The sequence below is a fragment of the Pipistrellus kuhlii genome, unplaced genomic scaffold (genome assembly GCF_014108245.1).
Source record: "Pipistrellus kuhlii isolate mPipKuh1 unplaced genomic scaffold, mPipKuh1.p scaffold_m20_p_57, whole genome shotgun sequence".
Taxonomy (NCBI): Eukaryota; Metazoa; Chordata; class Mammalia; order Chiroptera; family Vespertilionidae; genus Pipistrellus; species Pipistrellus kuhlii.
In genome coordinates this window covers 1411684-1429732 of record NW_023425559.1, presented here as the reverse complement: position 1 = coordinate 1429732, position 18049 = coordinate 1411684, and the positions used below count along the sequence as shown (strand labels likewise).

At 70.6% G+C, this 18049-nt stretch overlaps 1 protein-coding gene across 11 annotated transcripts in view; it reads right to left on the bottom strand.

Annotated features, from left to right (window-relative positions):
- The window catches only part of KCNT1 (potassium sodium-activated channel subfamily T member 1), a 34030-nt gene extending 23967 nt beyond the window's left edge, over positions 1-10063 (bottom strand). For 5 of the 11 annotated variants that reach the window (XM_036416805.2, XM_045573862.1, XM_036416806.2 and 2 more), the window contains exon 1: positions 1869-2052. In XM_036416805.2, the coding sequence (XP_036272698.1) occupies positions 1869-2023 (155 nt within the window). In that variant the 5' untranslated portion in view covers positions 2024-2052. Of the gene's footprint in view, positions 1-1868; positions 2055-9937 lie in introns of those variants that run through there. The other 6 variants (XM_036416811.2, XM_036416812.2, XM_036416808.2 and 3 more) reach the window with 4 other exon arrangements.
- Between the last annotated feature and the right edge of the window lie 7986 nt (positions 10064-18049).

Here is an 18049-nt window from a genome sequence, read left to right as displayed (position 1 = left end):
GCACAGGCTGTGGGGCACAGCCAGCAGGAGGCGGCAGGGCACAGGCTGTGGGCACAGGCTGTGGGCACAGGGGCTGCAGGGCACAGGCTGTGGGCACAGGGGCTGCAGGGCACAGGCTGTGGGGCACAGCCAGCAGGAGGCGGCAGGGCACAGGCTGTGGGCACAGGCTGTGGGCACAGGGGCTGCAGGGCACAGGCTGTGGGCACAAGGGGCTGCAGGGCACAGGCTGTGGGCACAGGGGCTGCAGGGCACAGGCTGTGGGCTCAGGCTGTGGGCACAGGGAGCTGCGGGCACAGGCTGTGGGGCGCAGCCAGCAGGAGGCGGCAGGGCACAGGCAGCAGGGCACAGGCTGTGGGCTCAGGCTGTGGGCACAGGGGGCTGCAGGGCACAGGCTGTGGGGCACAGCCAGCAGGAGGCGGCAGGGCACAGGCAGCAGGGCACAGGCTGTGGGCTCAGGCTGTGGGCACAGGGGCTGCAGGGCACAGGCTGTGGGCTCAGGCTGTAGGAGGCTGCAGGGCACAGGCAGCAGGAGGCTGCGCACAGCTCCCACTCTGCTTTGCGAAAGAGGCTGATAGGGACCCCACACCTCAGGGACTGCGGGGGAACGGAGTGAGGCTGCCCACAGAAGGGTCGGCGCAGGACTGGGGGCAGAGGGGGGGCACGGGGGAGGGCTGCCCGGAGGAGGTGGCGCCAGCCGCAGTGACGAGCTGCTCTGTGGGCTGTGCCAGGATGCTGTGCGGGAACAGGATGAGAGTGCGGGGAGCCGAGCCCTCGGGGGCCAGGCTGCCTGTAACCGGAGCCCATGGGATCACGGCCCCATGGCGCCTCGGAAGAGGATGGAGAGGAGAGGAACCGTCCCCAAGGCCCTGACCGGTGCCCGCCTCCCTCCTGCCCAGGGCTGCCCAGTGGCCGCTCCAGAGGCCCAGGAGAGGGGTGTGAAGGTGGGGAGGACCCAGCAGCCTGTGGCCAGGTGGGAGGGGCACCCTTGGTCCTGCCCTCTGCCAGGCCAAGTCTCTGCCAACCCTCACCCCAGCCCTGACAGGCCTGGCACCCCTCCCCGGATGCTGGCCCGGCGGCCCCTCTGCCTGGAGGGCTCTGCCCGGCTCCCAGTCCCCCCTCTCCCCCCAGCACCCGGGCCAGGAAGCTCTTTGCCGGCCAGCCTGCACCTCTCTGCCGGCACCAAACGGCACCGGGGTAACTGATTCATCTCCATCCCGCCCCCACCACCGGATCCGGGAGGTGCTGGCGGGTGCGAGGGCTGCAGACAGAGCCTCAGCATCTGCATCTGTGAAATGGGGACATACCCTCTGCCCGCTGCGCTCAGAGGGGCTGGGGAGGGCCGGGGAGGGGAGGGCACGGCCCCCGCCTGGCCGGACTCCCCCAGGGAACCAGCTTCCGGCACCCTGGCTGCCCCAGGCTCCGGGCCCGGCTCTCATCGGCTGGGCAGCCTCCAGGCCTCCCGGGCCTCCCCGGCCTCGGCTGCTCCCCTCTGACGGGGACATGGGTACCGGCCTGGCCTCCCCCCAGCGGCCCTGCCTGGGACCAGCGTGGGTGCGAGTGTGGTCTCTGCGGACGAGGCTCCTGCTGGGACCACGGAGCACCAGATGCCCGCTGGCCCCCAGGTCCCTGCTTCCTGTCTCCCCCGCAGGCCCGCTGTTACCCTCCACGAGCAGGTTCCCGGGTCCCCGAGGACGGCCGGCTGGAGACGCTCGGGGCGGCCGCAGCGCTGGGGTGGGGGGTCCAGGGGAGCCCCAGCCCGCCGGCCCCCCGCTCCCCGCGGCCGCAGGCACCGGGCACCCAGCGGGGCGCGTGCAGGGCGCAGGCGGCGGATGGAGAGCCCCTCCCGGCGGCCCCGGCCCGGCCCCTACCTCTGGCCCACGTCGCTGCCCGCGGAGCCCCCGCCGCGGGCCGGCAGCAGCGGGCTGAGCCCGTGCGGCTCCTCGGGGGCCGAGGCGCCGGCCGGGGCGCCCCCGGGGCCCGCCTTGCCCTCGGAGGGCGAGCGCGGCAGCTTGGCCCGCGCCATCCTGCGGAGCGCACGGCGCGGGAGCGGGCGGGGGCGGAGGCGGGAGCGGGCGCTACCATCTGGGCACCGCCCCTCGCCCTCCCCGCGCCGCCGCCGCAGTGGATCGGCCCGGGGGGGGGGGGGGCTGGGAACCGGGGAGACGCACCCCCAGCCGGAGCCGGAGCGCCAGGCGCCCTGTCCTTCCCCCCCACGAGGCCCCCCCCACCCCGCAGAGGGCGCCCCTGGGGAGGGTCTCCGCCGGGGCTGCCTCCGCTCGGTGCTCCCAGCCGCAGGCAGGGCCCTGGGAGGGGGAGAGGGAGCTGGTGGCTCCGGCGCTCACCTCCGCGGGCAGGGCTACGGGAGGGGAGGGGGCCAGGGGCTGTGGGTCCTGGGTGTCCAGGGGTCTCAGGGTGGCCTGCCCGAGCCCTCTCTCCTTCCAGCCCCCACCCCTTCGCCTGGTGGGAAATCTGTCTGTCCGCCTATCTGTCCTCTCTCCTGCAGGCACTCAGGGTCCCGCTCTGCCCCTTCCCTCCCCCCAGGTCCCCCTGGTGCAGGCAGACAGGTGCAGGCTGGGCCGTGCCAGGAGAGCTCCCTGGGCTGGGGCTTCAGGGAGACACAGGGAGCTGGGCAGCGCCCTCCGGGCAGAGGGGGCCTCCGGGGCAGTGTCCGGGAGGGGTGCCAGCCCAGGGAGCCCGTGGGGCACTGTCCTCGGGCCCTCAGCCCAGGCCAGTGCTGCAGGGGGGGGTCCCAGCCAGGGACAAAGCAGCTCCTTTGTGGACACCCTGTGGGGACGGCCCTGGCTGGCTCACTGGACATGAATTCCAGCAGACAGGGCATGTTTCTGTCCATTTTGCAAGTGGGGAAGGAGGGGGACAGACGAAGTGGCGTCCCCCAGAGGCCGAGAGCAGAAGGCGTGGAGCCAGGACCCCTGGCTGACAGAGCCGCCCCCGCCACTGCCCCATCACGTGGCCTCTCTGTCGGGGTCTGCCGCTTCACAGACGAGGCCTGGCAGGTACCGGGACTCACCAGGTGACAGCCAGGTGATGGCCGGCAGGTGTGGGTGTGGGAAGAGGGACGCTGAGGGTCACAGCTGTCCTCGGCAGCTGCCAGGGCTCCCGGCCCTCCGGATGGCCAGCCCGAAGGCTCAGCCTGCCCGCCTGCCTGCTTCTGCACCCCACCTGTGCCCCCCCAACCAGCAGGGCCTGGCCCCCCCACCCCGAGACCTGGCTGAGCCAGGAGCGCCACCTGCGTCTTCCGTCCTGTCTGCCCAAGGGGAATGCAGTGTTTGCACGGGGGACCCCGCTGCCCCGCGGAGGGGAGAGCAGGTGGGACGGGCACAGGGCGTGGCAGGAAGACAGACCGGCAGTGTCTGGGGGCTGCTGGGACACACCCTGCGATGAGCACGCACTCAGCCACGGGGACCCCGGGTGCCGGCAGCTCCCTGCACAGCCGCGGCGTGCTGTCCAGGCAGCACCAGACCCGCCTGCCGGTGCCCGGTGCCCGGGAAGGGGCTGGATGGCAGGTGTGCCCTCCCTGCACTCGGAGGACAGACAGGGTCTCGGGCTGCAGGACTCCCGGACCGGCTTCCCAGAGGGAATGAACGCGGCCTACCATCCCATCACGGGGCCCAGGCGGCGACGCCGTGCGAGCACGGGGGGGCACCCATGGGTGGGAAGGCTCCTCGCTCGGCCTGACCACCGGGTCCTGGCGTCTGAGAGGGCTGTCTGGCCTCGGGCACCGAAGGCGTCTACAGTCCAGGGTCAGGCAGGTGGAGGGGGTGCCCAGCCTTTCGCACGGACGGAGCTCCAGAGAACCGCTGCTGAGGGCCCGGCCGGCAGGGCTCAGGGCTGTGCGTCCACCTAGGAGCCAGGAGGTCAGGTCCATCCCTGGTCAAGGGCACAGGCCCAAGGTGTGGGCTCGGTCCCCAGTGCAGGGCGTGCAGGAGGCAGCCGATCCGTGATTCTCTCATCATTGACGTTTCTATTTCTCTCTCCCTCTCCCTTCCTTTCTGAGGTCAATGAAAACATATTTTATTTTATTTTGTTTAAATATATTTTATTGATTTTTTTTTTACAGAGAGGAAGGGAGAGGGACAGAGAGTTAGAAACATCAATGAGAGACATCCATCAGCTACCTCCTGCACACCCCCTACTGGGGATGTGCCCGCAACCAAGGTACATGCCCTTGACCGGAATCGAACCTGGGGCCCTTCAATCCGCAGGCCAATGCTCTATCCACTGAGCCAAACCGGTTTCGGCAATAAAAACATATTTTTAAAAAAGTCGAGGCCTAGCCAGTTTGGCTCAGTGGATAGAGTGTTGACCTGCGGACTGAAGGGTCCCAGGTTCAATTCCTGCCAAGGACACAGGGCCGGGTTGTGGGCTCAATCCCCAGGAGGGGGTGTGCAGGAGGCAGTCGGTCCATGATGCTCTCCCATCATGGATGTTTCTATCTCTCTCTCCCTCTTCCTTCCTCTCTGACATCGATAAAGAAATACATTAAAAAAATAATAATAATAAAAAAGCCAAGTGTTTCCAGCGGGAGGGGAGGGCAGCCCCCGTGGGGACTGAGGGATGGTGCCTGGTTGTAAGGAGTGTGGGGAGGGGGAAGAGGGTCCTGTGGGCCCGGCCCAGGCCCCGGGTGACCAGCACTGCCCGCCCTGCAGAGTGTGGCACCCTGGCGCCCGCGGTCATGCTTGGGGCAGGGCCCAGACACCACCCTTCCCTCCGCACTCAGGCCTGGGAGTCTGCCTCATCCAGCACAGTGGCTGGCGGGGGGGCGGGTCCGAGCGCAGAACCGCCAGCTTCCGAGGGCTTGGGGCGGGGCAGGGGCGCCGGTGGGGCAGGCGGTGACACCCGGAAACTGAGGTGGGGACGAGGGGCGAGGGAGCCAACGCGGGTGGGATTTGTGCCCCACGTGCCCGGCAGACGGGCAGTGGGTGTGGTGGCCTGTGGTCCGTCCCCCACAGGAGGGACACCTGGCTGCGGCCGCACCAGGAGTGAGACCACAGACCTCGTGGGAGAAGCCAGTCCCCCGGGACCATCCCGGGGAGCCACGGGGAGGAGGTCCCCGAGGAGTGACCGCAGACAGGAAGGGGCAGTGGGAGTGGTGTGCAGTGGGCAGAGGCAGTGTGGGCCGATGGGGGTCTGGAGAGAATGGGGGGTCCGGGGGGGGGCACACACAGGGTGAAGGTCCCTGACGCCCTGCTTGGCTGTGGGGGGTGGCGGTGCCCTCAGTGAGGGGCCGGGGAGAAGGGTACAGACTCCGGATAAAGGGGCTTCCAGCCCCCGAGGCAGACGGAGGGTCAGAGACGGGCGAGCACCTGTGTGCGGCCTCCGGCCACGCTGGGGATGAGTCCTGAGCTGAGAACGGCCGGGCTCCCTCGGGCCGGGAGACAGTCTCCTGCTCGTCCGGCTCCCAGCGGCTCCCACCTGCTCCGAGGGCCCAGGGCCCCAGGGGGCCCCCACGGGACCGAGACCATCTCCCGTCGGAGGACCCTCCGTCCCGGTGCAGGTCAGGACGCGGACACCTTGGGGGCGCTGTCCCGTCCCCCCCATGTGTGCTGGTGCAGCTGCAGGGCCCACGCCGGCCGGAGAGGAACCAGAAGAAAGCACCCCCGTGTCACCGCCACCTGAGGCCCTGCCACGGCCACGGCCCCTCCGCCTGCCTGGCCCCCGCCCCTCGCCCCCTCCGCGGTGCCCGCACACTCTGTCACTCGTACAGGCTCGGGCCGGCCTCACTGCTCGGGCCAGGGAGGAGTATGGGGTCCCCGGCCCCACCAGGGGGGACACACTCCCCTAAACCCCCCTGCGGCCCTCACCCCCAACCCAGGAGCTCCCTGTCCCTCTTTCACCTCCACAGCCCCTAACACACCCCCGTCCCCACTCCGTGGGTGCGCCCTCCCTGTCCCCACCCTCCCCGGTCCCTGTGCCCTCACCCCGGGGTCAGGCCTCTCTCCTGCGGGCGCTGCTGGGAGCACCCCCTCCCTGGCTCCCCCACGGCCCAGCTCCTCCCTCACCCCCCCTCCCAGCTGACAGTCACCCTCCCCCCCCCACCCACACATTCGCTCTCTCTGGCCCTGGGTCAGGCCTGGGACCTGCAGCAGCCAGCAGAGGAGCAGACGAGTGGGCGGAGGATTGGCTGGGAAGGTGCCAGGACAGGGCAGCCAAACCAGGCAGGCCCTGAGGGCCTGAGGCTGGAGGGAAGGAAGGGTGACCGCAGCACGTGGCCCAGGGGTGTGGGGGGAGGACGGGGGGGGGGCAGGCTCTAACTCCCCGCCAGTCCCCGGTGCTCAGCGTTAACCACAGGTGGGCGGCTTTGGCACAGGCTGTACCGGAGCTGCTCCCCGGCCTGCACTCGGGGCCGCGTCCTGGGGCAGCCCGGTCCCCCGCGCTCAGTGGTGGGAGGGGCCGGGGGCACACCCCAGGCTGCAGGGACAGGTGGGGGGGCCACTGTGTCCACAGCTGCTCCCGCTGGGCCAGGCAGGGGTCTGTCCTCGCGGGCAGGCCCTGGCCCCGCCCCCGGCCCCCCGGCCCCTGCAGGCCTGCAGTCCCCGCTGCTGCTTGTTGTGTGAAACAATATCTGGTCTTGCTCAATCCAGAGAAACGCACCAGGCGCTCGGGCACAGCGGAGGGGGCCTGGCCCCGCAGAGCCTGGAGCCTGGGCCCCCACGGTCCTCACTGCCCCCCCGCCCCCGCCCCCGCCCCCGCCCGCCTGGCCTGGGGGTGCGGGCCCAGAGCCTGCCATGGCCTCCGGCTGTGGCGTGGAGACCTCTGGGCAGCTGGGCCGGTGCCCGCGGGCAGGCAGCTGTGGAGAGAGAGCAGCGGGTCCCGGCTGGCTGGCCGGAGGCACCAGCTGGCAGGGCCTCACTCCTCACAGGTGGCTCCCACCCCGGCCTCTGCTGGTTCTCTTCCTCGCGGGGGACGAGCCTAGGGTGGCAGCCACGGCCCCACTCACTGCCCAGAGCCCGCCCGCCCCATGGCGTCGTGGGCGGCGGGGGCTGGCGCGGGGACCGAAGCCTCGAGCTCACGTCACAGACTGGGGGCAGCCGAGGGGCACGCGCCATGACGAAGCCCCTCCCACCCCCCCACCCCCGCCCTCATCGCAGCGCCTGGGGGCGGGCTGTCGCCTCCCCCGGAGAAGGTCTCAGCCTGGCTGGGTCTGCAGCCCCCAGCGGTGGAGGCGGCCCTGTGACCCCGAATTTGTCCCCAGGACCCTGTGCCCATGCTCGGGCGTCCAGGCACCCGGGAGGAGGGCGCTGCCGAGGGGCCGGGCCTGCAGAGCCGCTCCTGACTCCCGGGCGAAGGGCAGGGAGCCGTCCGAGCGCACGGGGTGCCCCAGCCCTGGCCCAGCCCTCCGCTGCCCTGGGGGGGTGGGCTGGGGCGCTGCCCTCCCCACCGGCTCCCGGCTCCCGGCTCCCGGCTCCCGGCTCCCGCAGCTCCTTCGCCCACGCAGGCCGAGCCCTCCCTCTCGCAAGGCAAGGCCGCGCGGGAGCGGCCACGGTGACTCAGGGCTGTGGCTTCATTTCCCGGGAGAACAGCAAGCCCTCAGCCCTCAGCCTGGGGCAGAGGCCGGGGGCAGTGCACGCCCTGCGGAGCCTGTCCCGGGGCTGGGCTTCGGCTGCGGGGTGGGGGGCGTCCGGGCGGAGACGGAGGCGAGGGTGAGGGGCAGGGGCAGCCTGGCTGGAGGGGAAAGGAGGACACCGGGCGGAGGAAGAGCGGGCTGGGGGCGAGGAGACCAGGAGACTCTGGGGGCCGCCGGAGTCACAGGCACCCCTGAGGGGGCCCTCAGCTGCCCATCCCTCCCCCCGAGGATGGGGCACCCCTCGGAGCCCAAGGAGAGCCTGTGTGTGTGTCCTCACGAACGGGCTCGGGTGACCTCAGCAGCCCCGGGCCCCGCCCCGGCTTCCCGCCCTGCCCGGGTGCACAGCCTCTGAACACGGGGTTCCAGAGGGGAGCCAGCCAGACTGGCAGCCCGGCCACGGTGACACCACGGTGCTCGGGCAAAGAAGGTTCCAGAACAGGTACACTGGCGGAGGGGCCCTGCACAGGGAGGGAAGGGGAGGCCCTGCTGGGCCCCACAGCCCCTCCGAGGCAGGGCGGGGGCGGTGGGGGGACACTGCTGGGTATGAGGCCTGGCTGGCCGGGGCGATGGAATTATCTGGAATGAGGTAGTGGTGGGCTTCCCTCCAGATACACTTCCGCTTTTACAGGTGTCACCACAACGAGAAACCCCGAACCACAGGGTCTGGGACGGGACAGGGACAGCGCCAGCCCCTCCCCCCCAGGCCGGGCACTTCCCTCCCCGCAGGCCCATGCCACCCACCCCCGGCCACGGAGGGGGCCCGGCCACGGAGGGACCCCGGCCACGGAGGGAACCCCGGCCACGGAGGGGCCCCGGCCACGGCCACGGAGGGACCCCCGGCCACGGAGGCTGCCACTCCAATTCCACCACCAGTCCCAGGCGTTTATCAGGACCCCGAGGCCCCTGCCAGACACGGGGAGACTTGGCTGCCGTCTCACCATCGACTGAGTCCCAGCGGCCGGTGCCCACTCAGGGAGACGCTGAGCTCAAGCACCGGCTTAGGGAAGCCCCAGCCCTGCCCCCCTCCCCACACGGGGAGTCAACCAAATCTCCCCGGTCATGTGCTCCTGGCAGGTCTACTCATCACCGTTATTATTATTATGTGTTTTTTAAATATATATTTTATTTATTTTTTACAGAGAGGAAGGGAGAGGGATAGAGAGTTAGAAACATCGATGAGAGAGGATCATCGACCAGCTGCCTCTTGCACACCCCCACTGGGGATGTGCCTGCTACCCAGGTACATGCCCTTGACTGGAATTGAACCCGGGACCCTTCAGTCGGCAGGCCGACACTCTACCCACTGAACCACACCGACTCCGGCTGCTAAGCGTTAACTTTGGAGAGAAACACCCATCGGTTGGTTGCCTCTGGTACCTCGTGCCCTGACTGGGGATCAAAACCTGCAGCCTAGGCCTGTGCCCTGACCAGGAACCGAGTCCGTCACCTCCTGGTGCCTGGGGGGTGGGGGCATTCCAGCCACCAGAGCCCCCGGCCGGTCCTGACGGCCACGCTCAGCCCAGCAAGATGGAGCCCGGCGGGACCCATTCCTCGATTCTCCGGGAAGACGCACCCGCCTCCTCCTGACCTACCTGGAGGGACTGCCGTCACGTGACGGTGCTGGAGCAGCTCCAGGGCCCCGGCCTCCCCACCCCACCCCGCCCACCCCCGCCTCCCTCGCTGCCTGTTTTCCCAGCTGCAGCGTCCCGGCCGCACAGGGGTCAGCCTGCACGCTGCCCGCCCCGGACCTCCGGCGCCTGCGCTATCGCTGGAATAGCTGCGCTGTTGGGGGGACTTCGGGCTCAGACACGGCCCCTCACCCTCCCCAGCACCCTGCGAGGCAAGTGTTCCCAGCGGAACGCAGGGCCCGGCCAGGGGAGTCCGCCCACAGCCTCCCCCGCAGCGCGGAGACAGCCCTGCGGGAGCTGGCAGAGGACGAAGCTACATCCTCCAGCCCCCCTTCACCCCCCAGCCCCGTGCAGGAACCGTCCGCCCGGAGCCCTCACAAACGGGGACTGTGCGTGTGCGTGTCTCTGCCCGGAGCCCACACAGCCGGGCCCGAAGGACACGCTCCCGTGGATAATGCATGACCGCCGCCCGCGATGCTCCCCGCGGGTGCTGCCGGCCGGGCCCCCAGCGGAGCTGAGCGCGCGGGGCCGGGGTGCGGGGAGCAGACCCGAGGCGCCCCGGCCCCGACCCCCAGGACGACCCCGCCCCGGCCCCCAGCCCTGGTTCTGCCCTGGTCCCGGCCCCGGCCCTGAACTTGGCCTGGAAGTGGCGGCGCCCCGGCGCCAGCACCGCGGACAGCGCCCGCCGCCCGCCCGCCCCGCCCGGCCCGCGCGCACCGCCTACCTGTCCTCGCCCGGCGGCGCCGGGTCGCCCAGCAGCAGGTCCCGCAGGCGGTACCGCGGCGGCAGCGGCAGCACCTCCGAGTCCAGGTCGCTCATCCCGGGGCGGGCGGCGTCCGGCAGCGCCCGGTCCTCGCGGCCACGGTCCCCGGCGCCCGGCGGCCTGCGGGCGGGCACAGCGGCTCCCTCAGCGCGCGGAGCCTCGGGTCCCGGTCCTCCGGCTGCCCCGCCCCGCCCCCGCCCACACCGCCCCGCCCCGCCCCCGCCCCCCACCGCACAGCCCCCCAAAACTCCCCTGCCTGGCAGGCCCCCCCCGCCCCCCCCCCCCGGGCAGCCTCTCCCCTCCCTCCGTCCCTGCCCAGACCCGCCCGCCCCCTCCCAGCCCGGGAGCCTCCCCCCACCCAGCCAGGCCCGGTCCCTGTGCCCACCACACCTGCCGGCTCCCTCCGCCAAAGCGCCTCCTCCTGGGCGGGCGCGGTGAGGCAGGTGCTCGGCCACCCCTGCGCGCCCACCACGCTGTGCACGCCCTCCCCCAGCCTGCACCAAGGTGCCTGCTCATCTCCTCAGGGTCCGGAGCACCGCCTGCACCCCAGAGACCTCCCCTCTGCTCCCCGACCCGCAGGCTGGGGGGTGGGAGTGAGCAGGGGGGAGGCCCTGGTCTGTGGGACCCCCTGGGACCCAGCGGCTCAGGTCGGATCAGAGCCCGAGAGGGGTGCCCCTGGGGAGGGTAGACCCCTCTGGGCCAGGATCACAGAGACCCCCACCTCCGTCACCTGAGTGGGGAGCAGGGGAGGGTCTGCAGCATTTGGGGTGCTAGCCTCTGTCTTCGGGGCTCCTGCACCTTCCCTGCCCCCCCCCCCCAATCCTCACATCAAAGTGGGTTTTGGCTGCAGCCACCCACACGCAGCCGGCGGGCTCAGGGGCCCCGGCTCCCAGCCCCCAACGCCCTGGACCTCGGCACCCCACCACAGCCGCTGCACCCCATAAGTGTCATGGAAACACTCATGTCCAGGGCACAGATGGGCACATGGAGACCGGGCCGTTGGTGAGGGGGAGGCTCAGGGGCGACCCCAGGGACCCTGGCCCCACCCAGCAGCCTCGGGCATCAGCCGACCATCCAGGGGAGCCTGGCCAGGCTGCCCCTCGGTGCTGCCCTCCGCCCCGACGGGTGCTGTGGGAGGACAGGGGCCCGGAGGGAAGCATGTCCGTCAGCTCTGGCCTTCAGTGGGGCTGACCCTGGTGGGGCCTCCTGGCCCTTCTCCAGGACCAGCTGGGGGCGAGGGCTGCTCCACCCCATCGAGCTGCCCCCGAGGCCTGGGGCAGCAGGGGACGGAGGAGCCAGCTCAGCCTCCCACAGGTGCAGGGGTCTGCTGACCGCACTCAGCGCCTCTGCCGGAACACAGCAGGCGGCTGTGCCCAGAGGCTGAGGGAGGGCTGCTCACCTGGAGCCGGGGGGGGGGGGGGGTTGGGGGGGGGGGGTGCTGAGAATCCGCCTCTCCTCCAGCCGGGAGGGGCAGGCACCTTCCCAGGCCGCCCGCCCCAGGCCAGCGGCACCCCCGCCCCACGGCCGTCAGGACCGGCCAGCCGGAGCTGCCCTCCCAGGCCGCAGGTCCCGCCCCGAGGAGCCGCCGCCTGGGAAAATAACATTTTCCGAATTGCATCAGCGTGCTCGCCCTCAGAGCTCGGCTGTGTTTGTTTGGTTTGCTCCTTTTCCCCTGAAACCCCCCTTCCTTGTTTGTTTAAACATGTTTTTATTGAGCTGAGAGGAAGGGAGAGGGAGAAGCGTGAGTGAGAGACCCATGGATCAGCTGCCCCCAGCACGCTCCCCACTGGGGATGGAGGCCACAGCCCGGGCCCGCGTCCTGGCCGGGAATCGAACCCTGACCTCCTGGTTCATAGGTGGATGCTCAGCCAGGGAGCTGAAAGCCCCTCAGGGCCGCCCCCACCCCAGGCCCCGCCCACAGCCCACCTGGAGCTGCTTTGGGTTCTCTCTGCCTCTAAGCCCAGATGGGCAGGGCTGGGGGAGACCTCAGGGGGGGATCTCAGAGCGGGTGGGGGGGGGACCTCAGAGGGGAGGACCTCGGAAGGGGGGACCTCAAGGGGGGACCTCAGAGGGAGAGACCACGGAAGGGGGGACCTCAGGGGGAGGGACCTCAGGGGGGGAACCTCAGGGGGGGAACCTCAGAGGGGGACCTCAGAGGGGGAACTTCAGAGGGAGGGACCTCAGGGGGGGACCTCAGGGGGAGGGACCTCAGGGGGGCAACCTCAGAGGGGGACCTCAGAGGGAGGAACCTCAGAGAAGAGGGACATCGGAAGGGGGGACTTCAGGGGGGACCTCAGAGGGAGGGACCTCAGAGGAGGGGGACCTCGGAGGGGGGACCTCAGAGGGGGGGACCTCGGAGGAGGGGGACCTCGGAGGGGGGACCTCAGAGGAGGGGGACCTCGGAGGGGGACCTCAGAGGGGGGGGACCTCGGAAGGGGGGACCTCGGAGGGGGGACCTCAGAGGAGGGGACCTCAGGGGGCACCTCGGTGGGCTTCAGGGGACACAGGGAAGGGGGATCTGGAGACGGGGCCTGCCCCCACCCCTGGAATGTGGCCTGAGCAGTGACCAAGTCGCTGCCCCTCCGCCCGCGGGGTGACCATGACACTGCACATCGGAGCGAGCTCAGGGGGCAGACGCCCGCAGACCTCCGGCCCCGCCTGTGCCTGCAGCGCTGTGAGCCCCGTGAGGGTGTGTTGTGCTGGCCGGGGCGGGCCGGGGCCCTGGCTGGAGGCGGGCCGGGGGCGGGCTGGGGTCCTGGCGCAGGCCGGGGGGGGGGGGGGGGGGGGGGGGGGGGGCCGGGCCGGGGCGCGGGGGGCCGGGGGCGGGCCGGGGCCCTGGCGCAGGCCGGGGGGGGGGGGCCGGGGTCCTGGCGCGGGCCGGGGGCGGGCTGGGGCGGGCCGGGGTCCTGGCTGGGCGCGGGCCAGGGGCGGGCCGGGGTCCTGGCTGGGGGCGGGCCGGGGTCCTGGCTGGGGGCGGGCCGGGGTCCTGGCTGGGTCCTGGCTGGGGGCGGGCTGGGCTGGCCGGGGTCCTGGCTGGGGGCGGGCCGGGGGCGGGCTGGGGGCGGGCTGGGGGCGGGCTGGGGGCGGGCCGGGGTCCTGGCTGGGGGCGGGCCGGGGTCCTGGCGGGCCGGGGGCGGGCTGGGGGCGTGCCGGGGCCCTGGCGCGGGCCTCGCGTAGGGGGCGTGAGCAGCTGCTCCTCAGCCTCGGCACCGGCTCTGGCCGGGCCTCTCCCGAGCCCAGAGGCCGTGTCGCTGACAGTGTGGGCATCAGGGGGAGGGGTCTGTCCCTCCAGACGCTGAGATGGTCCAGGGGGCCGGAGAACAGGACCCCGGCACGGAGTCCCCACACAGGGGTCACCTCGCAGTCCACGCCCTCACCCCCCTCCTCCTGCGTGACTCGGGGGGTCTCCCTCGTCCTGGGTGGCGGCTGCACCCCGAGATGGCCCGGCTCTCCCAGGAACCGATGCTCTGGGTGGGGAAGGCACCACGGTCCCTGCTCGTCCACAGGGCCAGGGGTAGACTCCTACTCCTGAGCCAGAACCCCCCTGAGTGGACAGAGCAGCCCCCTCCCAGGCAAGGCCGGGAGCCAGCCTCTGCTCCTCTTGGGGACCCTCAGGGCCCTGGGCCTACACCTGCCACTTGGGGGGCAGATGAGGTCTTGCCAACTGGAGTGAGGCTCAGTGCCTTCCCATCGGCCCTGCTGGGTGCCCTGGGAGGCCATGTCACCCCTCAGCCCCGTCCCCTGTGGGACGAAGGTCCTGACGCCCCGATTCTTACGGGTGATGGTGAGCAAGCAAGGAGCTGGGCAGGGCAGGGTGCTGGGTGCTGTGTCCGGCACGTGAGCACTTAATCCACATCAGTTTTAAAATCTGTATATATAAAAGGCTAAGCCACCGTCCAACCGGTAGCTATGACACACCCTGACCACCAGGGGGCAGACGCTCCACACAGGAGTTGTCAAGCTGCTGTCATGACTTGGCAGTGGTGGTTCTCGGGTGATGCACCCCAGAACCAGAGAGGAGGGAACCATTCCATTCCATCCCATTGGGGTGCACCACCAGAGAAACGCCCTCTCGCAATCCGGGACCCCTCAAGGGGTGTCAGAGAACTGGTTTCGACCCGATCCCCCGGGCCAGGCTGAGGGGCCCCACCTGCCAGAGGGACCCGACTCACGCCGCAGATGCCCTTTGAACCCCAGGCCTGTCCCACTGGCCACCTTAATTAACTTCCTAATTAACTTCCTGCCAGTGTGTACGAATCGTGCACGCGTGTACACCAGCGTACGGGAGGCCCGGGCGTGGGTCCACGCACACGTGGGGCTTCGCGAGCTTGGCCGGCCATGGGAGTGCACTGACCACCAGGCTTTTATAGAGAGAGATGTGTGTTCTTATTAAAGGGGTGCAGGGAGGGGCACTGAGGACGTCAGAAGGGGCAGCAGGGGGGCAGGTCAGCAATACGTCCTGGGGCACCGTCCCTGTGCAGGAGGCAGGGACCCCTCAGCTGTGTAAGGCCACACCCCGCCCCGACGCTGTTCACCCAGGAACCAGCCAGGAACCACAGGTCCCCGAGGGGGGGACACGCCCACAGGTGCAGGACAGCTCCCACACAGCTCCGCGGGCGGGAGTACCAGCCAGAGGGGGCCTCTCTGAGCCCCCGGCTTGCGGACGAGGCACATCCCTTCTGCCCCAGGACCTCCGTGCGGAGGGCAGTGGGGGGCTGAAGGCCACGTCCCTGTCCCAGGGCCACTCAGGCGGAGACGGGCGGTGTGGGACTCGTGTTATGGGAGGTGAAGCAGCCCCAAGGGCCACGACTCCCTGGGGGGGGCTCCTCAGCCTGGCAGGTGGCATCGTGACAAAACGTCCCCCAAACTCCTGGGAGCCCAGATTGCGTGTGACGTCCAGACTGGCTGTCCAGGGCCCGGCCTGTGACTGAGGGACACTGTTATCATAACAGTAAAGGATAAATAGAATATTGAATAAGTATTAAAGTGTGGAATCGAAGTGTGATATCTGAAAGTGTGTAATGGAATGTAAACAAATGGATAAGCACCCTTGAGTGGCCTTTATGTAGGAAGTAGGTAAAGCGATCTGTATCCCATATAGAAGACCAGATAGCAGGACTCCTGGGACCCGCTGATGAGACACGCTGCAGACACCTCTGAGCACTGAAGTCACGTAACAAGAGGAAGCTCCGCAGAAGGTCAGAGAGGTCCCTTCTGCCCCTCCACAGGGTCGCTCTCCACCTCCCCTGCCTGCACCCGTCAAAGCTCTGCCCAAGCCGTGGACCGTGAGCTGTTGAGAGAGACCTCAACTCCAGCCGCGCTGCAGCTCAACGCCCTCCGTGAACCCCGTGTGTGTGTGGGTGGGTGTCTGTGTCTGTCAGCGCGGATCCCCGTGGCCTGCCGAGGATTCTGGAGCCCACCAGGAATCTGGCAAATAAACCGTGAGAGAGTTGTGCATTGCAAGCTTGTCTCCTGTCTGATTTATGCTCGGTGGAATTGTTAATTAAGAACCTAGGGTCATACCGGACAGATTTCTGGCTGAGGCACCCCGGGTCACCTGTGCACACGTCCCTTATGGAATTATGGGGGCAGACACCCCATGGCTGCGGGGCCGGCCCCTCCCCCAAGATGCATTCTCTAATCGTTCCCTCTCGGGTCAAATTTCCCACAGAGTCTGGAGAGCCGTGTTTGACAGGGGAGCTGGGGGCAAGAGGGGGTGCACGTGTGTGCGTGCACACACTGGATGTGACCCTGCCAGCACACGGGGAGTGGCCCTCGCGAGAGTGAGGAGGGACTCTGCCCAGGGGCGGGCTCGGGTGGGTCGCCTGGCTATGCATGCACACGTGTCCGTGTGCATGTGTGTGGTTGTGCCTGTGCGGTGGGCATGTGGAGCCGTGCCCACGCGTGTGTGTGTGTGTGTGTGTGTGTGTGTGTACAGCTCACCTGTCCTGCCCAGTGTCCAGAAGAATCCCAAGGACACGGAGCGGCACGGCGGGGGGCCTCCTGCTGGGCACGGCGCCCCGACAATCGGGAAGCCGCCGAGCGCCCCTCTGCCCACAGCACAGGGCGAGGCGCCTCCTCTCTGTGGAACTAAAAGCCGCCTCGGCCGGGCGCTCACCCACCTCCGGGAGGCAACAGGTCCCAGGGGGAAGCTCAGACGCATCATCGCTGAGCGGATTCACTTCAATCATTAGAACCGACGCCTCTAGCAGCTTCCGCTGGGCATTAAGCAGGCCGGGGAGGGGGGGGGTGGCAGAACCGGCAGCAGCGTGGACACGGCTCGGGCGTGGGCATGGGGCCCGTCACCACCCCGCCCCTCCTCGGGCCCATCTGAGCCCGCCGCTGACAGCCCGCCTCACCCCTGCGAGGGCCACTCTGTGTGTGCTGGCAGGGTCACGTCCACCACAGGGCCAGCACTGCCCTCTGTGCCCAGACCCTCCGCCCGTCCGTCCTTGGGCTGCGCCCCGTGCTCTGTGCCCAACCCCCACCCAGACCCACGGTAGCTTCTCAGAGGTGCCCAGTGACCCAGCACTGACCTCGGCCAAGCTGCTGGGCAGAGCTGACCCCGAGCTGGGGCGGGGCCCTGCTGGGGGGGGGGGGGGCTGGAGAGCCTTCCGGGCAGGGCCGAGGCGGGGACGCCACTCTCCGCAGCAGCGGACGGCCTCACCCGGAGAGGGAGAGCCGTCCCCTGGCAGGAGGGGTGACCACAGGGACAGCCTGCTCTCCCAGCATGCACTCCTCCCCAGGCCGTCCCCCCTGCGCCCCCACCGGCGCCAGGCGTGCTGCCTTGCAGAAGGAGCACCCCGATCTTTGACACGCTGCTGGAAACGCTCCCTCCGAGCCTGGTCCATACCAGAAGCAGCCCTGAAGGACCCCCCTCCACCTGCACGTCACACAGGGGACCCCAAGTCCGCAGGCTGAGCGCTCAGCGGCAGCCCCGGCCTCACACCAGGCGCCCGACCTCTGGCCTCAGAGCAGCCCAGCCAAGCGGGACCGGACAGGCTGCACCCAGCTGGGGTCCGGGGCGCAGGCAGGGCGGCTGGGCTCACCCTGGGGCTGGCTCCTGGCTCAGGCAGCGCCTGCCTGGGCACCCCCCCCTCCCTCTTCCTGGCCCCCAGGCCAGTAGGAAGCCCCGGCCCGCTCACCCTCTCCCCCCACGAGCAGATGGACAGGGGAAGGGAAGTCCCCAGATGAAAACCAGGGGCTGGAGACCATGACCCCGCCCTCCCCCTGACCCCCATCCCGATCAGGGCTCCTCCTGGGAAGAGATGCCCCTTCCAGGTGGGGTGCCCTCGCCCCTGCCCCTTGGGCACAGCCCTGCCCCCCCCCCACGCGGCCGTCCCCAGGCTCTGCTCGAGGCGGGGGGCGGGGAGGGGCAGGGAGGGGCGCCCCACGCACCCACCCCGCGGGCGCAGCCCAGGCCCCGCGCGCGGGCCCGCACCCCCCGCACCCCCGCACCCGGAGGCTCGGCCCCGCACCTAACATGGCCGCTCCGGCCACTCGGCCTCCGGGCGCGGAGAGACCGACGCGCGGGGCACCTGCTGGTCCCGGAGGAGCCGGGCCGGAGGGGCGCTCCCCGCGGCGGCCGCCGGGCGGGCGCTCCGGGCCCGGCCTGAACGGGGTCCGAGGGGCCTGGGGACCCGGGGACGGGGTCCCGGCGGGAGGCGGGGGCGCCGCCCGGACCGGCCCGCGGGGAGGCGCAGCGGACGTACCTGGGGGCGCCTCGGCCGTCGTCGAACACGAAGGTCCGGTTGGTGGGGCCGCCGCCGCGCGCCCCCGCCCGCGCGCCCCCGCGGCCGCCCCCCGGGCCGCGCGCCCTGCCGGGGCCCATCTGCGGCCGCGGCTGCTCGGACCCAGAGCCGAGGGAGAGCCGGCCGGAGCCACAGGCGACTCCTCCTCCGCGGCCCGAAACCCGCACTTTCTCCGCTTTGGGGCGGCAGCGCCTGGGGTCCGGCTCGGCGCCGGCCCGCGCGCGCCCCCTGCCGGCCGCGCCGGGAACCGCGGCGGCGTCGGGCGGGCTGGGCGGGGTCGGGGTCGGGGTCGGGGGTCCGGGGTCGTGTCCACCTGGCCCCG